The sequence below is a fragment of the Neopsephotus bourkii genome, unplaced genomic scaffold, assembly GCF_033783945.1.
Source record: "Neopsephotus bourkii isolate Nb327-2 ecotype Australia unplaced genomic scaffold, CSIRO-AGI_Nbou_v1 NB_1792, whole genome shotgun sequence".
Taxonomy (NCBI): domain Eukaryota; kingdom Metazoa; phylum Chordata; class Aves; order Psittaciformes; family Psittacidae; genus Neopsephotus; species Neopsephotus bourkii.
In genome coordinates this window covers 11814110-11833057 of record NW_026902266.1, presented here as the reverse complement: position 1 = coordinate 11833057, position 18948 = coordinate 11814110, and the positions used below count along the sequence as shown (strand labels likewise).

General features: G+C 35.1%; 1 protein-coding gene across 1 annotated transcript in view; it reads left to right on the top strand.

The window, feature by feature from the left end:
• The window catches only part of SBF2 (SET binding factor 2), a 260129-nt gene that overhangs the window by 179558 nt on the left and 61623 nt on the right, over nucleotides 1–18948 (top strand). Inside the window, exon 17 of the mRNA XM_061380465.1 lies at nucleotides 9601–9669. Within this exon, the coding sequence (XP_061236449.1) occupies nucleotides 9601–9669 (69 nt within the window). The remainder of the gene's footprint in view (nucleotides 1–9600; nucleotides 9670–18948) is intronic.

Below are 18948 nucleotides of genomic sequence, written 5' to 3'. Positions count from 1 at the left end.
GTGCATTAAAAAGTACAATCCAAACACTTAAAATACTTCACATTAAGTTAAATAAAAATAATGTATTTTTGTATGTATTCTTATCCACAGTTTAAATATTTGTTTCAGAATGTATATATTTCACTGATGAATGAGATCTTGAAGGGATAACTTCTCTAAATCAAGCAGCTTTTTCAATCTCTGAAACTCCTGGGCTTTCTGGGCTTTGGAACAACGTTCTTCCTTGATTGCACAGATTTGATGTGTTAATCAAGGTGGACACTGCTCTGCAGCGTGATACCTAATCACACAGAACATAGCTCCTTCAGTTTTCCAAATTTGCTTTAGGTATTCTCTTCTATGAACCACTTATCCTTTAAAAGACTGTGTGAGCTGGAGTTATAGAGACTTAAATTTGCTGGGAGTTTTTTCTGCAGAAAAATAATGGCTTTAGTAGCATAATTTTTCATGATGTGGAATGAGCCTATTCTGATGTTGTTACAAGGTCGATTTTTGGATTAAGCAATTTGTACAATGGCTTGTATTAAAGTTGTTAAAACTGCAGCTACTCTTTGAAACATAACAGTAAATTTACATTCCAGTCTGTTAAAGAACTTAGAGGTATGGCGGCAGGGTTGGCAACAAGGGATTTTAGGTTCCATTAGATTCACCAGCACAACTATACAATGCGTCATTTCTGCCTAAGCATGGAAAAGCCCTCACTGGCTGACCTTATGATAAGCAGAATTACCTCAAAAGACCACAAACACCACCCCCCCCCCTCCACCCCCCCCCCCCCACTTTGTCATCCTTGAAATTCTGCAGCCATTGCAGGTCATCCCAGAAATATCCTCTTCCAGCAGCTGACACTTGTTTAATTAATCCAGAAATGGAGTTGCACCAACAAAGCCGATCCAAGAACACTTCTTCCAGAAGCAGCTGGTCATTGTCGTTCTTCTTGTCCTTTGGTGCAGCTGTACACAGACTAGCTGGTGCCTTTGCCAAAACTGTAGCAATGCTTCTCAGTATATCAAGGTTGGTGTAGAAAAACTGAAGTTGTCAGGCAACAAGATGTCAAATACGTATTGAAAAGAAATTCTACTTCTGGCAGTTTGTGAAGAATGCATCTCCCAGAGGCAGTGTTACATGCACACAAACGTGTACTTCAGTTCCCAGGGGCACCTGCCAGAGCCCTGTGGATGCATTTGGATATATTTTTAAAATGAAAAAAAAAAATAAAAAAATATTTGTTATCAGCTTTCTCTCCAATAATTTTTGTCTTTGCTGGTTAAGCACAATGTTTTCCCTTTATATACTTAATCTGGGTGTTTTTCAGTTCTGCACTTCGATAGTTTCCATCTCTTGGATGAGATCTTTAAACTCTCTGATTATTTTATTCTTTTGCCCCTGCTATGATATATATATCTCTTGGTGAGACTAATGTCTTAAACATTTTTGATTATGGTACAAGATACTCTTCCCCCTCTTATCTCCCATCAGCCTTACACATTGTTTCCAATTATTTACTCTTTACCTCATATATTTCGAGAAACTGAGTATCACTATTCTAAATCTGTTCAATTCTACTGCCAGTTACTAGTCTTATAATGCTTTTTTTTTTCCCCTGATGTCAAGGTAATTCAAAATATTTCTGTTTCTTCTCATTTTAAGTGCCCATTAAATTCAACTGCAGTGTTACCCATTTTACCGTTTCTTTAGAGCTGTCTATACTGTACAGAGTTTGCTCATAATCTGCAAATGGCAACACAGTAGGGTCATTAATTTTGTACCTTTTTCTGAATTTTAAGGCACAGTTGTTGGTGTGACATGTATCGCACAGCATATGGTCCCAGGTGCTGTTCATATGTAGCTTACGCTTTTGCATGCCATTACCCTTGTCTCCTGTGCAGAACTTTGCATTTGTCTTCGTTGAAGTTCAGGAAGTTCCTGTTGGTCTTTTTCTGACAGGGTGTGATGCCAGTTAGTAGCAGTCCTGTTATCCACTTCCCCAAATGCCATGCCATTTACCAAGTCATTAGTGAAAACATTGCCTGTTAAACTCAGAACCATTAACTGCTGGTTTTTGAGTCAGACAGTGCAGTCAGTTTTCCATTCTTTCATCTAGACTATGTCTCTCCAGCTTGCCTACTAGGATACCAAAGGAGCCAGTGTCAAAAGCCCTGTTAAAGCCATGGTAAAAAAGACTGTGCTGCTCTTTCGTCAGCCACAGAGCTTGTTATTTCATCATAGAGGTTTCTCTTGGTCAGCCTTTGCTTTCTGTTCTCAACCACTTTCTTGTTCTTCATGTATCTGGAAATGCTTTCTATGAGGATTTGCTCCCTACAGTCCACCTATAGATCCCTTGAACCTGTTCCTTGCCTTCTTTGAGGTGTTGTCTGAGGTTTTATTTGTTTCCTCAGCAAATCAGTTATAATTGACATGGTACCTATAGCTAGTCTACCAAGAAAGAAAGTCTACCAAGGGGAAAGTTTTCGGGCTTCTCTAAGGTAATGTCAGGGTGGTTTTTAGCACAAATAAAAATTATTTTGTAATTGCGTGCTATAAAATGGAAAATGTTCAGTGAGCCCTGTTTCCAAGTTACATTTCATCAGCCATTGTATGTTCAATTTCTCCATAGTGAACTAGACCCAGAATCTTTAGGTAATTGATTAGAGCAGAATGTAGACTCTGCATTTTAGAAGACAGATGTAAAATTCCGCGTCTAGCCAAACTTTATATTTTTTCTGAAGTAAAAAACTGGTTTTTTTCAGTGAATTGCTTCCCATACATGTAGAAACCTGGTATTTTTTTAAAAAAGGTGTTAATTCTTATTAAGCTGTAAAAATTGCATAGAATTGCACCAGTGATGCATTTCTGTTGAAAGTATATAAAATTAGAAAATTGCATTAGAGAACAGTAAAATTAAATTAAGCAAGATGAATGTATTCTTATGTGTTTGGAAGTTTGTGACTTTGCTTATAGTTTAGAAGAGACGCTACTGTGCACTGAATGAATGCTAACATGCATAAGAAAGTGTACTGTGCACTTGTGAACTGATTCACTAGTAGGTATCTGAACTATACTGGAATACTGCATCTATTTTAATAGTTCTTCTAATATTTTAAGCATTTTTTGTTGTTCCTGAACTCTATTAGCCAAACTGTCCATAAAGTGGTTTATGAAGTATCCTTGTGTTTCACAGTCACTGCAAAGTGCTTTGGTCTACCAGGGCTTGAGGAGTACATTGCTGTCTTTATGTATATTATGAATTAATTGCTCCTTTTCAACTGAGTTGTTACTGGATATTGATCACTGTTTTCTCATGCACTGCAGTGTACTCTATCATTTGAATGTTGTTTGTCAAATACTTTTTACAAATTACTGTGCAGGACCTTGTATCACAGCTGGTGTAGTTTAAGGTTTGGACAGAGTCACTGTGAATGAAGCCCTGCTGTGAAATAAAAGTCTAAAGGCATCTTGGCATCCCAACCATTTCCTTGGGAGAAGATTACAGCCTGAGTATGTTGAACTTTATTGCCATGGGCCTCATGACAGTATTCAGAAACATGCATGGCATTTCTGTTAAAGAAACTCAGATGTGCTTAGACGCAAGGGATGGCATTCTTGTGTTCATCATTATCTTGCAAAAAAGTTAAATGTTTTTACACTTTTGGGGTACAGTAAAAATACAGTGAAGAATGTGTAATTTATGCACATAAAGATTGAGGTTCCTGATTTCCTAAACATAATTTGTTGCAAGAAGGAGGAAATGACTAATCTCAACCCAAGACGGAAATGTATTTACTGAGAAACAAGGTGGGGGGTGGGCAGGAGGGAGGAGTTGAGGTAGTGAGAGGGGTGGATGGACTCAACAGCTCTTCTTTGAGTAAAATGCTGTTTGTTGGTTTGGCTTGCTGTAGGATCAGAAATACAATGGATCTGCATAGAGGGAATGTGCTGCATTCATTACCTTGCAAACTTGTGGAGTAAAGCAAAAGAAAACTTAAAAATCAATGAACGTTATGTGTTTGTGTAATTCCATCTAAATTGTATCAATTTAATTCTGTTCCTTATGCCACTATGTTTCCAGGATAGGCAGACGTATGAGAATTCAGGGCCAGGTAAAAACAAATATGAAGCTCTTCAGGAAGTAAAATCCTTCTAAATCTCCTGCAACCTGGAATGGCAGGCCTGTAACATCTTGTGTCCTATTGCTGACATAAAAGGCTCCTTAGCCAAATTGGCATTATGATGGCTTCTAGTTAGGCAGAAAGACTACAAGGTCAGAACAAATAGGTGAGGATTCTTCTGGGTTTGGTGCAGTTCTTTTGTCTTTTGCATTGGCACTAGTAATGAATGTAATGGTCATAGAGGATGAAGAAAGTGTTAACATCTGGCATAATTTGGAGGACAAGCTAAATCTATGTAATATAGATTTTGTGTTGAATGACTGCTGTCAGATAGTAACCAGGTAACAATCTGAGAAGTGTCTCCTCAGAAGTCCAAGGGTGGCTCTGTTCACTTTTAAACCTGGAACCAATAGGCAATACGAGTATACAGTTCTGTTTTTATTAACTGAGAATCATTGAAACAGTGAACAAAAATTAAAAGTTTGTGTTAATGAGTAACGCTTAAAATGTGCTAGGGTAATTTATGAATTAAGAGGTGGTTTTGTGAGTTAAGAATTTTGAAAGACTGTATATATCCTTACCAAAATGAGAAGTTGTGAAAGTAATGAGAATTACAGAAGGCAGTATCTTCTGAGTTTTGAGTGTGTTCTTGTAGTGCTGCTGATAGCTAAGTTCACAGGTAGTCAGCTCTATGGGCTTCCTAGGTATGTCTGTCTGCCGTTCTGTTTCTCAAGTCCTGGAAGAGTTGCACTTAATGGAATTGTAGCTGTTTCAGTAAGGCTTGATTTGAACTTTGGTGACAAAACAAAGAGAAAACTTTGATCCCATTGTAAAGCAGTGCAGCAGGTAGCAGTGATGTTGGCTTCACTAGGCAAACCTGTATAGGAATGTTAGAACAAAAGTAACTATATATTAATTTTCACTGAAAAAAAACCCACTTATGGTCTTCACTTATGATCTTTCGATAAGATTTCAAACTATGTTTTGAAACTAATTATCCACTGCTAGTAATAAGTAATGCAGCTAATTAGCTAAATATGTCGTTTTGACTGTTGCTCCAGATGATGGCGTTATCGGTGGAATTAAAACTTGTAGTTTAAACACTTGTAAAATTTACATTGGAAATTCAAAATAAGACCTTTGTTTTAAGGTTTATATTAGGTACAGTCAGTACATTGCAAAATTGGCAGTTTATTTAGTTGGATTTTTAAGGCTAAGATTGAATATAAAGGACATTGGTTGTAACATCAATTAACATAGAATAGGCTTTCTTTGATAAAAAACTTCCATTTTCAGTAGTTCAGTTGCATTAATATTGTATTTATATATGGATGCAGAAACTTTATTCAGTTTGTCTAATGAAAATGAATGATTTTTTCTAAAACTGGCTCATTAATATCCAATTCTAATTTTTAATTATGCAGTTCTACATGGTGAATCCCTGTTCCTTTTAACATTTTTTCTAAACTGGACTGCTAAATCCTCGCACTACTGAAATCATCTGTTAATTTATGGAACCAATATTTCACCTGTAATTTGTAGCCAGTGTGCTGCACTTGGTTATAGTTACCTTATACATGCTGAATTAACAGTTCTTTAAAAGCACACATGGCCTTCATGAAAATTGACGACATTCAGTACTTCTCAGGAGGCACAGTGCAACACTGAGAGTTACTTTAGCAGTATTTTTAATAAAGCATAGATGCAGCAGACTGTACTGCCAAAAACGTATGGCTAAAGAACTGTCATGTTTAGCTTTTCAGTTTGAAAAGTTTGAAGGCATTCACTGCATGCTACATTAATTTCATGTGATAGTCAGGCCTGCGGGAAATTCCAGTCATTTATAGTGCTGCTGAATTTTGGGTCCCAAGTTTTCAGCATACTCAGATTTCTTTAGATTATTTAAAATGTGGTGTCTGATTGAAAAGCTTACTGCCCAAAGCAGAATGTGGTTTAACACAGGAAACATACTGTATCAGCTAGCAATTGATGAGTGAGACTATTAAGATGGATTTAAAAAGGAAATTGCACTCCAAATATCATCAGATATTTCATATATATCTCCTAGATCCTTATCTTGTGACTAAGTGAAAGCAGAAGTCCCTCAATATCAGTTGTTATTTACTGCAGCCTGTTCAGGAAAATGTATAAGCTTATGCTAGGCTGTCACTGTGCTTCATTGACTTCGGCTTGCTCTTGCAGTAAGTGGGACATTAAAGGGTGCTTAAGGGCTTTATTGAATCTGGGCTTGCATCTTCAGTAGCAGATCAAGGAGAAACTTTTACCTGAGGTGGCTCTTCTTAGCTGTTCATCACTAGGATCAGATTTTGGAGGACATCTCAACTTAATGATGACATACAATACCTTGTTTTCCAAACAGAAGTTCAGGTCAGTACTTGTTCTGAAGTCAAGAATGAGGAGAAGGGTTGCCTCTCCTCTCCAGTACCAGAAGCCTAATCCAACCACCAGATTCCAAAGACCAGACACTGGAGATCCCATGCATCCATCCAGGCGGTCAAAACTTCCTAGTTGTCAGTTCTGCAATGTAATGACAATATCTAACCACCAACATTTTGTTGCATATTTAAACTGAGAGGAGCGTAAATCACATGTCGTATCAAAGTAAGTAATGTAAGGAAAAACATTCTTGTTTTATTATTCACGTGTCAATTCACTATAGTGAAACTATTTTAAATGTACAGGAATTCCTGAAACACTCCCAATCTGCTATAGAGTTCAGCACCAGTCTGAATATATAGTCAGTATGACCAGAATAATGTCCCAGGTCTTCATTCAATTACACATGGATTCAAAGTAGTACTCTGCATATGGCATGATGGAAGTCTACATTTCACTGTCTAGGAGATTGGGTTTTATTATTGGAAATTAATTCGCTGATAATTTTTGTTCCCCAGATGTGGTTTAGCTTAATTTCATGCAAGTGAGGGGGAACAGCTTCAATTATTTTATGGTATTTGATTTGTCTACTTCTGTAGCAGTAGTAAGAGATATTTTTCGTAGTAAGACATTATTACATATAATAAGGCAGATGGATTGCTTTGTTTCAGGAGCTTGAATCAATTGCATACTAAAAATATATGACATTTCTAGTACTTTGATTGGCCTGTGTAATTGAGAAACTTGAGATTTCAGTGCAGCATCTCTGTTAACTGTGGCATTGTCTTGCAGCTACAGAGCAGATGAACAGTTAATTAATTTCACTATTCTTAAAATAGCAGCATTATACTTTATTCCTAGCTGAGATCATTTTACATTTTTTGTCGTATGCTGGAGGAGAAACTATAGAGAGATAATAATTCCATACTACAAATCCAGGGGGTACTGCTGACATGGAATATGTGGAGAATTTCATACTTGTAAGAAGGAATGGAAAAATAATCTACTGTGTTGTTTATGTGGTGATGATATATATCTCTGAGACATATGTTAGCTCTTGGAATATTGAATACTCTCTAGGTGAAGATACATTGCTCAGTTTTTATAAAGATATTTTTGTGTATATTTTGGGTAAAAGCCAAAGCTCTTATAAGTAATTTGAGCTAAGGGATTAAGTAGAATAACTTGAAACAATAAGGTTGGATCTTTTATACCTGGTTATAAATAAGCACCTGCTGAAATAAGATATGTATTTTTCTGAAAACTGTTGAGCATTCCTGATTAAGTGAAAAAATACTATTTGCCATTATTTTTATATTAAACTCCAAATACATGTGCTAAATTGTGATTGGGGGTTGAGGAATGGATAACAATAGGAAATAATGCAGAAATTTAAAATTAAAAGAAGATGAGTCTATGTCTTTAATCTTATTGTGTTAACATTTTACAAACTAATTTGGGGCTTTTATGTATATGTCAGTCACAATACTAAAAGGCATCGTTAGAACATACATTGAGTTTCTCAGTGTCCTCTTTTCTTACTGCTTTCCTCTACCAGACTGGAATGTGTTAGGAAGTGTGGGCACTTGCACACTTTTTGTTTTCCATGCATAGTTAGCATACATGAATTTATGCAGAGCTACGCACGTTAAAATCTGAAGTAACTCTGTGCAGAAGTAAAGTTTCACATCTATGAATTTGTACACTTTTTCAGAATACACCTGTAAGTAGTTTTCTAAATACCACTGTATTTAACGTTATATGGACATTGTTTTTTCTGTTTAGATGAGCTTGATTGAAGTAATCAAAGATGATGTTACTGGAAAATCAGAAAGGATTAAATGGATTTTTAGAGTAATGAGAAGCAAAATAGTCTTGTGATTTTTTTTTTTGTCTATTTTTTTAAACCTCACTCAGCAGTGATTTAAGAAAGGAGAGATGAATACAGAGAACATCCTAATGATCCTTAATGTGATTGTTCCTGTAATGCAGATTAACTGCTATCATAGTTGGCTAATGCCAACTTTTTGCTAGTTGGGTTTTAGAGAACTCTGATACGAGATGAAGGCATGAATTAAAAGTCTGGCAGAGGAACACTTGAGATATTTCAATTTTGGGATTTGGTCAGATGTTATAGATAGCTAATAGGAGTGTGGTTTCAGTTGGAGGGTGCTCATTGTAAGAGTGAATGTTAGAAATATTCAAATGAATTGTTCAAGTGGAAATGTATCACAATGGTGATACATTTGTCTAGCAGAACTATGTGCATTTTGTTCTTCAGTGTTGGCAAAAAGAGCTAATGGAAAAATAATCTAGTAACTTTAAAAAGAAAAGAAAGTATCTTTAACTCTTGAGTATTTTTGTTTTGTTTTGTTTTAGTCTTAAAAATTCAAGTAGTTTGTTTTTTAAGTATTAAGTTACATTCCAATCCCGGTTTCTTTTAAAAGGCTTCTGTAATAAAATCACTATTTTCATCAGTGCAGTCACTAGTTGATTTACTTTGGCATATCCTTTTAAGCCTAGAGAGTCACAAATGACACACTTGACTGTTGAATGAGGCATTCTGAGATTGTCAGGAGGATGGGTTTTCATGTTTTAAAGTTAACCTTGTGCCAAACGTTTGTAGAGGTTGTGGAGGTGATCATTTCATATTAAATAAATGTCTATTTCTTTGTGTAAACTCTTTGAAAGTACATTCTCTGGTCATCACATCAGTTCCATTTTAGTCAGATTTGCTGTTGACCCAATTGGAAGCAACCTACCTTTTTATTGTTTCCTAAATGAGGAATACTTTCCTTTCTCTATGTAAACTGTTGGTAAAATTATATTTCTAACATGTGAGTTAGAAAGGTGCTAATAAATTCCTTAAATGGGAAGAATCATAGCAATACCTATCTAGCAGAAATGAAGAAAATATATGTATATGTACACACATACATAAATATGTTATTCATGTTATTCATACATGAAATTGATTTAAAGTTACAATGTGTGTAGGAAGGGCATCAGAAAGACTCCATGAATCAGAAATAAAATTATAATGGATAACATTGAAAACAGTTTTGCTTATTTTCTTTGTATGTTTTTCTTGAAGGATTGTTCATCTTCAGAAGAATATAACATTGCTGCAGCATTGCTACCCCTGACAACTGCTTTTTATAGGGTAAGTTTTTACTGAAAACCACTCCAATTTTGTATTGTTTTACATTACATGTGTTGTTAAAATGAAGAGAGTGACAGCAAGAGATACATGGCAGGGTAAGAGGGTTCATTCTAAAATTGATTAGTGTCAGTGAAAGTCTTCTAATAGGCTATTATGAACATTGCTCCAGAATTACACTTACTGATGTAGGGTGATGATGATTATGATAAGTTTACCCAGAACTAAGTGCAGGCTTATAGGATGGGTTAGAGAATTATTGAATTACAATTAGCCATTAAAATAATTGAAAATAATAATTTCTGATGTTATTGCATAAAAGCTGTTCGCTGGAGTAATTTTTTGTTTTATTTGGCATGTGAAGTTTTCAGTCTGTGGAGTTCTTAACTTTGGAGAATCTTATGAATGGCTTATTTTAATTGTGTATTTGTTTTCCATTTCTTACACTTGTTTTTTGGTTTGGTTTGGTGTTGGGGGTTTTTTGCATAATCATAGAATCATAGAATAGTTAGGGTTGGAAAGGACCTTACGATCATCAAGTTCCAACCCCCCTGCCATGGGCAGGGAAGCTCGCTCTAAACCATATCACCCAAGGCCTCGTCCAACCTGGCCTTGAACACTGCCAGGGATGGAGCATTCACAACCTCCTTGAGCAACCTATTCCAGTGCCTCACCACCCTTACAGGAAAGAACTCTCTCCTTATATCCAATCTAAACTTCCCCTGTTTTAACCCATTACCCCTTGTCCTATCACTACAGTCCCTAACGGAAGAGTCCATCCCCAGCATCCCTATATGCCCCCTTCAGACACTGGAAGGCTGCTATGAGGTCTTCACGCAGCCTTCTCTTCTCCAGGCTGAACAGTCCCAACTTTCTCAGCCGATCTTCATATGTTTGATAGTGATAAGATATGATGGTAAATATGCAGATTTAAATAAGCAAATTCTGCAAGCAGTTATTTCAAAAGCATAACGTTTGTGTGTATGGCTGTTGTTATTTCAGTGTGCCAATACAGTAACGTTTTCACCACTTCTAGTTAGCTTAGGTCCTGCTTTTCAGGGTTTACATATCTGAGGAAGTAAGAAGTTCAGAACATGGACTTTTTTTAAATGTAAATATTGTTGTACAACTTAGTTTGGGAAATAAGAGTTCAATCATTGGTAATTGGTACATCATTATACTAAAAAAATCGTAGTTACTATGACAGTCTTGCTAGACATTAACAACATGTGATAGAAGTTAAGAAAAATATAGCCTTCCATCCTTCAGATGGTGTATGAAGCATTTATATGTAACCATAAATAAAATGGAGATTCCTATGTTAGCCAAATAGAAACTAAACAATGAGCTGAGAAATCAATCAGTGCTTTTTTAATTTAAACTATCCATTCTAATTGAACAATTTCTGATTGTTTTGTATTAGAAATTGATTCTGTGATGTGACTTTTAGAATTAAAAATGTGGAATTTTACAAGTCATAGAACCTGGAAACATCTGCTGAAGGCAAGAGCAATTTTATATGCATAGCAAGTTTCGTGAAATCTGTTTAAGCCAGTATTTACTACATATCTAGAGCATAAATTGGCATATTTTCTCTCTTGTAATCATTAAAACCATGGAAAAGTTTTATTTAAATGGGATTTATTTTAGAGGTTTACATAATACCCCAAAGCTGCTTTCTGGAAAGTCTATGGAGTATTTTCATTCTCATATTAGCTAGCACGATTAAATTTTTGAGTCCAAGCAAATAAATTTTTTCCCATTTTTAATTACATGTTCAGTTCATTCTTTTCCATTCCTTCTGTTGAGTCCTTGAGCAGCAGCAGCAGAATCATGAGTTGTTTGTCATTTGTTGCTGGCACTGATGCTTAAATACATTTTGCTATTTCTTGCTACTGCATTTGTCCTGTATTATGAAGAAAGATTGACTTTAGTTTTGTTTCATTTTCTGATTTTTAGTTTCGCTAATAAGAAAGGCCAGAGAGTCCACATAGCTCTTTACCTTGAGAGGCACAGGTTATTTTGTAGCAGCTTTGTTAGATTCCACATTCTGTAAAGTTTGCTGAAGTAATGATTTAACTCTAAAGCTCTAAGCTCTGGGAACTGTGAGTCCCCGGATGTAAGAAAACATGAGCAATTTTATTTTTCAGACCTGAATTAAAAATCTAAGTAACCTGACTGTTAACTTGCAAAAGCCAGCTGTTCATGCATAATAGAAAAAGAATTTTGTTTTTCCCAGATCTAATCCTCAGGTTCAATGATGACCCCCTTTGGTATGTCCCATTAGATACGATTCTTTGGCAAAAGTACTTATTTTGGCATAAAACTATTCATACTAAATACAAACTGATATATTTTTCAGAATGTAAGATCAGTTGACAAACTTTGCTGCCATTAGTTATAATTAACAGTTTGAGATTCTATTTGGAAAGTATATAAAAAGGAAACTTTTTTGAGCACTTTTCAGCCTCTCTTGAGGTTTTCAAAATTGTATCCTAGACTAGAGTATGTTCTGCCTGACCTGAACCTGTGTTAGAAACAATGGTCTGTATCAGTATTCTTAAAGTAAGAAAAATGGGTGTAGTTTTTCCACCCCATAATATCTCTGTAACCCTTTGGACAGATTCCTGCTCTGGAATTACAGCAAACTAATGTTGTTCTTCCCCTCTTTTGGGGAGAAGTCATATCAAATCCTGCTGCTTTACTCTTCTCCCTTGAGCTGCCTTCTTTCTAATGTGTTAACAGTTCGTAAGTTCTGTTTTCACTGGATTTCCATTTACCCAGATCTTAGCTAGGATGATTAAAGTTTTGTTGCTTAACACAGCATATTGCTGTTCTGTCTCTGATAAGTCCAGAGGAGTGTACAAACTAAAATTAAGATAATTTGGGGGATTATTTGGTTTTTTATTAAAATACTTTAAGGAAAACTGGTATGTGTGTGCTGTCAAACTATGTCATGCCTTTTCCACTTACCTGCTTGTCAGTTTTACTTTAATTACTATATACATTAGTTTACGTGCACACTTGAAGCTGCATTTCACTTTTCTGGAGGCAGAGTGCAGCTACTCCAATACTGTTGCTTCAGTATGCAGAACAGTATTATCTTTGTTGTAAGTGTGACTGTGTTTATGCTTTCCAAAAAATTGTGAAGTGCTTCACAGTCTGTACTTGTTTATGTTGATGTTTGAGTTATCAGAATACCATCTTTAATGGCAGCAGCATATTAAATATTACTTCACAGAGCCCTGTTGAAACTGCACAGTGTTCTTGGTAGCAGGTTTCCATTTGTGTCTGTATTGGTATTACTGTGCAAGTGATATTCCAAATTGAGTTATCAATGAGAAACCTGTAGTGAATCTAAAAATGTAGAGTTATATCAGTAAAATATGTATTTTGCCATCTATATTTGCTATAGTATTTAGATGGGAAATTATGATGGGATTTCATCTTGCAAGATTTTATCATTAATGACATTCCTGTTGCTTCAAATGAAATAATAAAAAGAACTTAACCAACAGCCTTTATGAAAGGATTATTGTGTATATAAATGTTGTTTCATTTTATTTACCAAACACCAAACAGAGCACTAATGAAACAATTACCTGTTCTTCATAGATAGCTTTCCTCTACCTTGCCACACATAGTGCAGACAGCAGGTGTTTAAGGTGTATAAATAACGAGAAGGATGCGTTTTAGTGGGAGTCCAGCAGATGAAAGCAAGTGAGTAGTAAGAGAAGCATACCTCTAGAAGTGATGTTGGAAGGTTCTGGAATGGTCTTCCCATGAAGCAGTCAATGCTCTAGCCTTGAGGTATTTTAAAATATTCTTGGGAAAACAGTAAAAAATGTATAGAAAGGAATAGGCTTGCATGATCTAACAGGTCTTAATGTCTTTGCTTGCATAAAGATGATTTCTTCATATAGCTAATTAAAATAACAAAAGCATTACCCTGTGTACAGCATTCTATCAGCTCTTGGGATGTCTGCTGAAATTTCAGAATTCCAGCTCCTGAAGTCTGGTGAGTGATCTGTTGTGAAACTTGATTAGCAGGAGTTGATCCCACTCTAATTCATAGCTGGTGGGATTAAATTCATAGACAGGAAGTTAGTATTGGTTGCATATTTGTGGCCTGGAATAATAATTGAATTTTTCTAGAAAACATAGTCACAATGCTTTTTAAAAATTTTAAATATTAGACATGAGTTGTTAGCAAAATATGACTCATCAGTGACAGTGGACTTTGGTGTGTACTGTTAATGTCACAAAAACAAACACATCTTTTCCTCCTGGGTTAGAAAAAGGTTTTAGTTTACCATAAGTAATACTGTTGGAATTTTGTTTAAAATTGAAACAATATAAATAAAATGCCTTTATACATGAAGATAAAAGAATTTTTCCATGGTTTTTTGGTACGGATGACCCATGCTTATTTCCTATTCAGTGATTTTCTCTGTGTATAAAACAGAAACGTAGTATTCCCTGATGCTGTGGAAAAGAGGTCTTTTTCTGTATGTGGGGAGAAAGGGCAAGTTGAAAAGGACATATTTTGATTATATTTGCATTTTATTAATCCATCAAAGATGACAGTTTGACAATTGAATTATTGGACTTATCAGACTCATAGGATTTTGATACTGTTTCAGTTATGTCTCTCTGCCGAAGTGGCAAGATGTCTGACTACACTGCATTTCTTGAAGTTCTACTGTGCAGGAAGAGTGATGATCAGTGACAGGTACCAGTTTCAGCCTGTCCACTGGACAGCAGACAGAGGAAGCAAAAGCTTTTTCCTCACTGCTGTTCCATGTCAAGTCATGGTCAGTGTCCACTTCTCTTATCTTCTGTCTCTTTTTCAGCTTTTCAGGTTTGGCAATCAGATCAGTCTTTCTTGCACCCCTCAACTATTGTAGAACCTGTATGTGCAGATCATAATACAATTTTGCACTTTTGGGGGATCTTTTTCAAAATGGTGTAATTAATACTTTATTGTACCACATTACACAATAGATAGCAACACACTTGCAAACTTTTGTTATCTGGCATTCAGAAGTGACAGTTCTGATCATATGTTTTTAAATAAAGGAAGTAACTTAATAAAAATATACTATTATGAAAGTAAAGTTTGTTCTGTGTACAAATAATGAATGGTTTCCATATTTTATAGATGAGCTTGTCTTTAAATTGCAGTAGCCGGAGCAATACCGTTTTTCAGAATCACATATATTTTATTTAAATTTCTGAGTCACTTGTTTTTAATGGATTGGTGTACACCTGGATTGTGCTGATCTAATTTCAGCAAAAATAACCCAAATGCAGTAAACTGTCTTACCAGACTGGATGTAGTTCATTAAAACTGACATTTGTTATTTAGCATAATGCAGTTGAAACTGCTTTATAATTTTTCTATGACTAATTTATGTAATTCTTGGGAGGGATAGAAGGAAGAATTTATTTTTTTCTTAATTACTAGTATCATTTTATTTCAGTGCTGTAAGCCACCAAACTTTGAATAAAATTTCAATTGGATACTGCTAATTTCATTCTAGAACTTGCAATGAAACATCAGAGACATATTTTGCAGACTAGTGCTAACTGGAATTCTTTAAGGTATGCCAGTTGTTTGGCTGTTCATCTGCATGTTTGTTCGTTTATCATTTGTAGTCCATTTGTACACCTTCAGCTTCTTTATTGAGAAGGAAATAGAGATACCTAAAATAGAAGAATTGCTTTATTCAGTGTTTTTTAAAGATTACCAAAATATGGTAAATAATTTTACTTAAAACTTCTCAACATAGTACAGAACATCTATTCAGGTCATCTTAGGATTCATCCTAGTCTCATTTTCAAATTATGAAAAAGATGTTAGTCTGTGTTTATTGGAAGTGGTTTTTGTTTAAGCTTCAAGTTTTTTTAGTTATCTTCAAGGTGAGCACAAAATTGTGACTTAATAAAAATAAATTCAAACTAGTGGTAAAATGGTAAACTGGAAGAATTCCATATTAAGACACCAATATAAAGAATTCTAATGTTTTCCACAGTGAAATATATATATGCTGCTTTGTACAGCTTAGCAATAAAATGAAATTAATTTGAGTGTATACTTTCCTAGTTGAAATGAGTTACCAAGTTTCAGTAACAGTTGTGACAGATGTTCAGTGGAAGAAAGACTTTACTCCTCGAAATGCTTAAATAAATGACCGCTTTACTCCAGAGCCTGTTACGTATGGGAGGCATTCCCAGCTAGAAGGATAAGGGTTTCTCTGAAGGTTAAAGAGGCAGTACTAGAGAAATTCAGAGTTGTTTATTGTATTTAACTATTACCATCAAACATCTTTCCAAGAAAGATGCTATTTAAGGTTGCTTATGTAGCAGAAGCATCATAATTTGAAATGTGCTGTCTGTTGTACCAGCTATGAAGTTACAGAGAAGCTACCTAATGGCTGATGTGGATATCTGTGATGATGGGTGAAGAGGTATTGACATTTGTCTTTATGAGGCAAATTTTGCAGCTAGTATCAGCTGAAATAAGTGGAATATTGGTCCAACTGTGCTGTGGAAAACAGTGGAATATTTGGTACTAACGTTTATCTCTGTTACTTTATAACAATATATTAGTCTTTATTTTAGAATTTGTGTGAACACCAGGGGATTGTATGTAGTTACTGGATGATACAGTTAATTTTGAAAAGCAAAATTAGTGTGGGGTGGGTTTTTTTACATTTAACACAAGTTTTCTTTCTGAACTTGCATTTTTTTCACAACTATGATTGGCCCAAGTAATTCTCATAAGCATCAGTATACTAGTAGCCTTCTGTAAAGCTAGAAGACTTTCTGTGATGCATTAGCTTTCTATACTGAATTTTTTTCATTCTTACATCTAGTTATATTCTAATAATTTCTGCCTTACTCTGATGTGCTTGTGATGAAATTGCTTCTGCTTTAAAATTCTCTACTCTTGAATTGCTAGCTTTAATTTAGGAAACTCACATCCTGAAAGATTTGCTTTACTGTCTTGGCAAGAAGTTGTGTCTGCTTCCATCAATTTTCTTCTTGTATCTCTATTATGTCACTTCTGATACTGTCCTTAATCTTATCCATTCTCAGAATGGTAATCCCTTAAATGTAGAAATATGTTAAGTTGCCTGCTTGAAAACCAGCAAGAACATGCCTGTGTCATATATTGGTACTATGAAAGAAGCTGAACCACAAAAGAAAATATACGTAGGCAGACTTTATGTGGTTCCTGTTCTTACATAACTATTTTAAAACAAACAGCAGTGAATTTGAGGACTTCACACAGAACTGGAGAAAGCATTTTCTGCAGTAGATCAAATGAAGTAATAAGTATCAAAATAACATGTATTAGCTTTCGTCATTGGATTTGGCTGTTCTTTCACTATTGGAACTCTAATGCTTCTTTGCATCAGCAGAGATTGTAATGTTTCAACTCCAGACAGCAGTCTGACTTGTTAGGAAAAGGTGAGGGGTAATGTTGGTGAAAAGTGCAAAAGGGCATGATACACATGCAGGGGTAGGCTTGGATGTTAATCCTTTCGGGTGATTCATATTTTCTAAAGAAACTACATTTCAGAATTCTTCATGAAACTCTTCTTCCTGGTTTTGCTCATCCTCTCTCTCTTTCACCTTCTGAACCATGCAGTATATGTAATTTGCATGCCAAGACAAAATCTACTACTGTGGTATTATTTTTTTATTAATTTGCAATTTGTATTCTGTATTGTCTCCTTTTACCTTTCTGACTGTTATACTCATCCTGTTCTTGAGGACTATTTGAGGATGTTCAAATAAGGGAATGCTGTATCTTGAGAGAACTTCTGAGAGAATTCTGCCCCTGAAGACAGAGAAAGTTGACATAGGAAAAGAAAAATAGTAATTAAAGAAAAACTAGAATGAAAACTTGAAAACAATTATTACCCTTTTGGGGATTACTTAGATGCATTATTAACTGGGCTTCATATCAAGACATCAGTAATTCTAAGAACCACTATCAAAATCTAAATAAAGCCATAACCTTGTGAGATTTAGAGTTTGTTTCTGAGTGCAGACCTGAATAACAACTTTGCTACTGGAGGATTATATTTGTGGGTACAGCCGATAACACTATTCCAGTACAGTCACACAGATGCACACTCACTGCTGAGCCACCTGATGCCAAAAGAATATGGTGACATTTTAGAAGGTTTTCAAATAGCTCTGTCACAATTTAAAACTCTTCAGACGGATTCACCACTGCAGCTGAGAATCCATGAAATCTGTAACTTAACGAATGGATTTAAACCTTGATGAACAGTCATGGTAATCTCTACAATGAAAATAGATTAAAAAAAAAAAGTGATGTACTGTAGACAGGGGAACAAATCAGCATATCCATATTTTGGAACTTAACCTTGTTTAGAACTGTGAAGGTCTGAAGTTATGGTATGAAAATGTTGGGGGTTTTTTGCTGGTTCTGAACATCCCTCATCCCAGATGACTTTAGTTTCCTTAGAGTGTTCCATGGATAACAGAAATTCATAAATCTTTTTGTTATCTTTTTGAGAAAGAAGTATGTTACTGTGCATTAATTAATGTTACGTGTAACTTGGTATTCTATCTGTCTGTCTGTATTGGTACGTCAGTAGAGAAATCTGAGATATTCTGAATGGCTTTAATTAATCTATTGTAAATTATATGTGATCTTCAGGAATCTGGGATTAAAGATCATGAATAGTTAGATGTTTACGTCACTTTTGCCAGAAAATGTATATACTAAATAAAGCTCCATCCAGAATTACATCCCAATTTTGCAAAATTCTAGAATTCTATTGCCCTCTGCTGGTTTAGTGTACCTGTCTGTGGCTTGGTAGCACTGAATTATAAGTAAATTGGCCTTCCTTCCTTTTATTTTTCATGGCAAAATTATAGTAGATAGTGTAATGAACCAGCTTGCTAGTCGCAATGTTAATGTATTATAAATGTTAATGTATTATAAAATATAAATCAGTCTTGAGTACAATCTTTTTGGTGGCTTTCTGAAGTTACAAGAGGTGGCAGGTTGGTTTCTTTTTTGTTGCTGAGGTGTTCAGGTTGAAGCAGCAGCTTGATTTAATATGTTGCCTTTTTTTTTCTAAAGCAATAAAAATGAAAACTAAGAAACAACAATGGAAGCTTCACAGTTCTTTCTTTATACTTTTAAGACATTTCCCGATATTTGTGTTTACAATATATTTGAGTATAATTCCACATGGGAAAAACATTTATTGAGTTGAATTTTTTGACTGATGT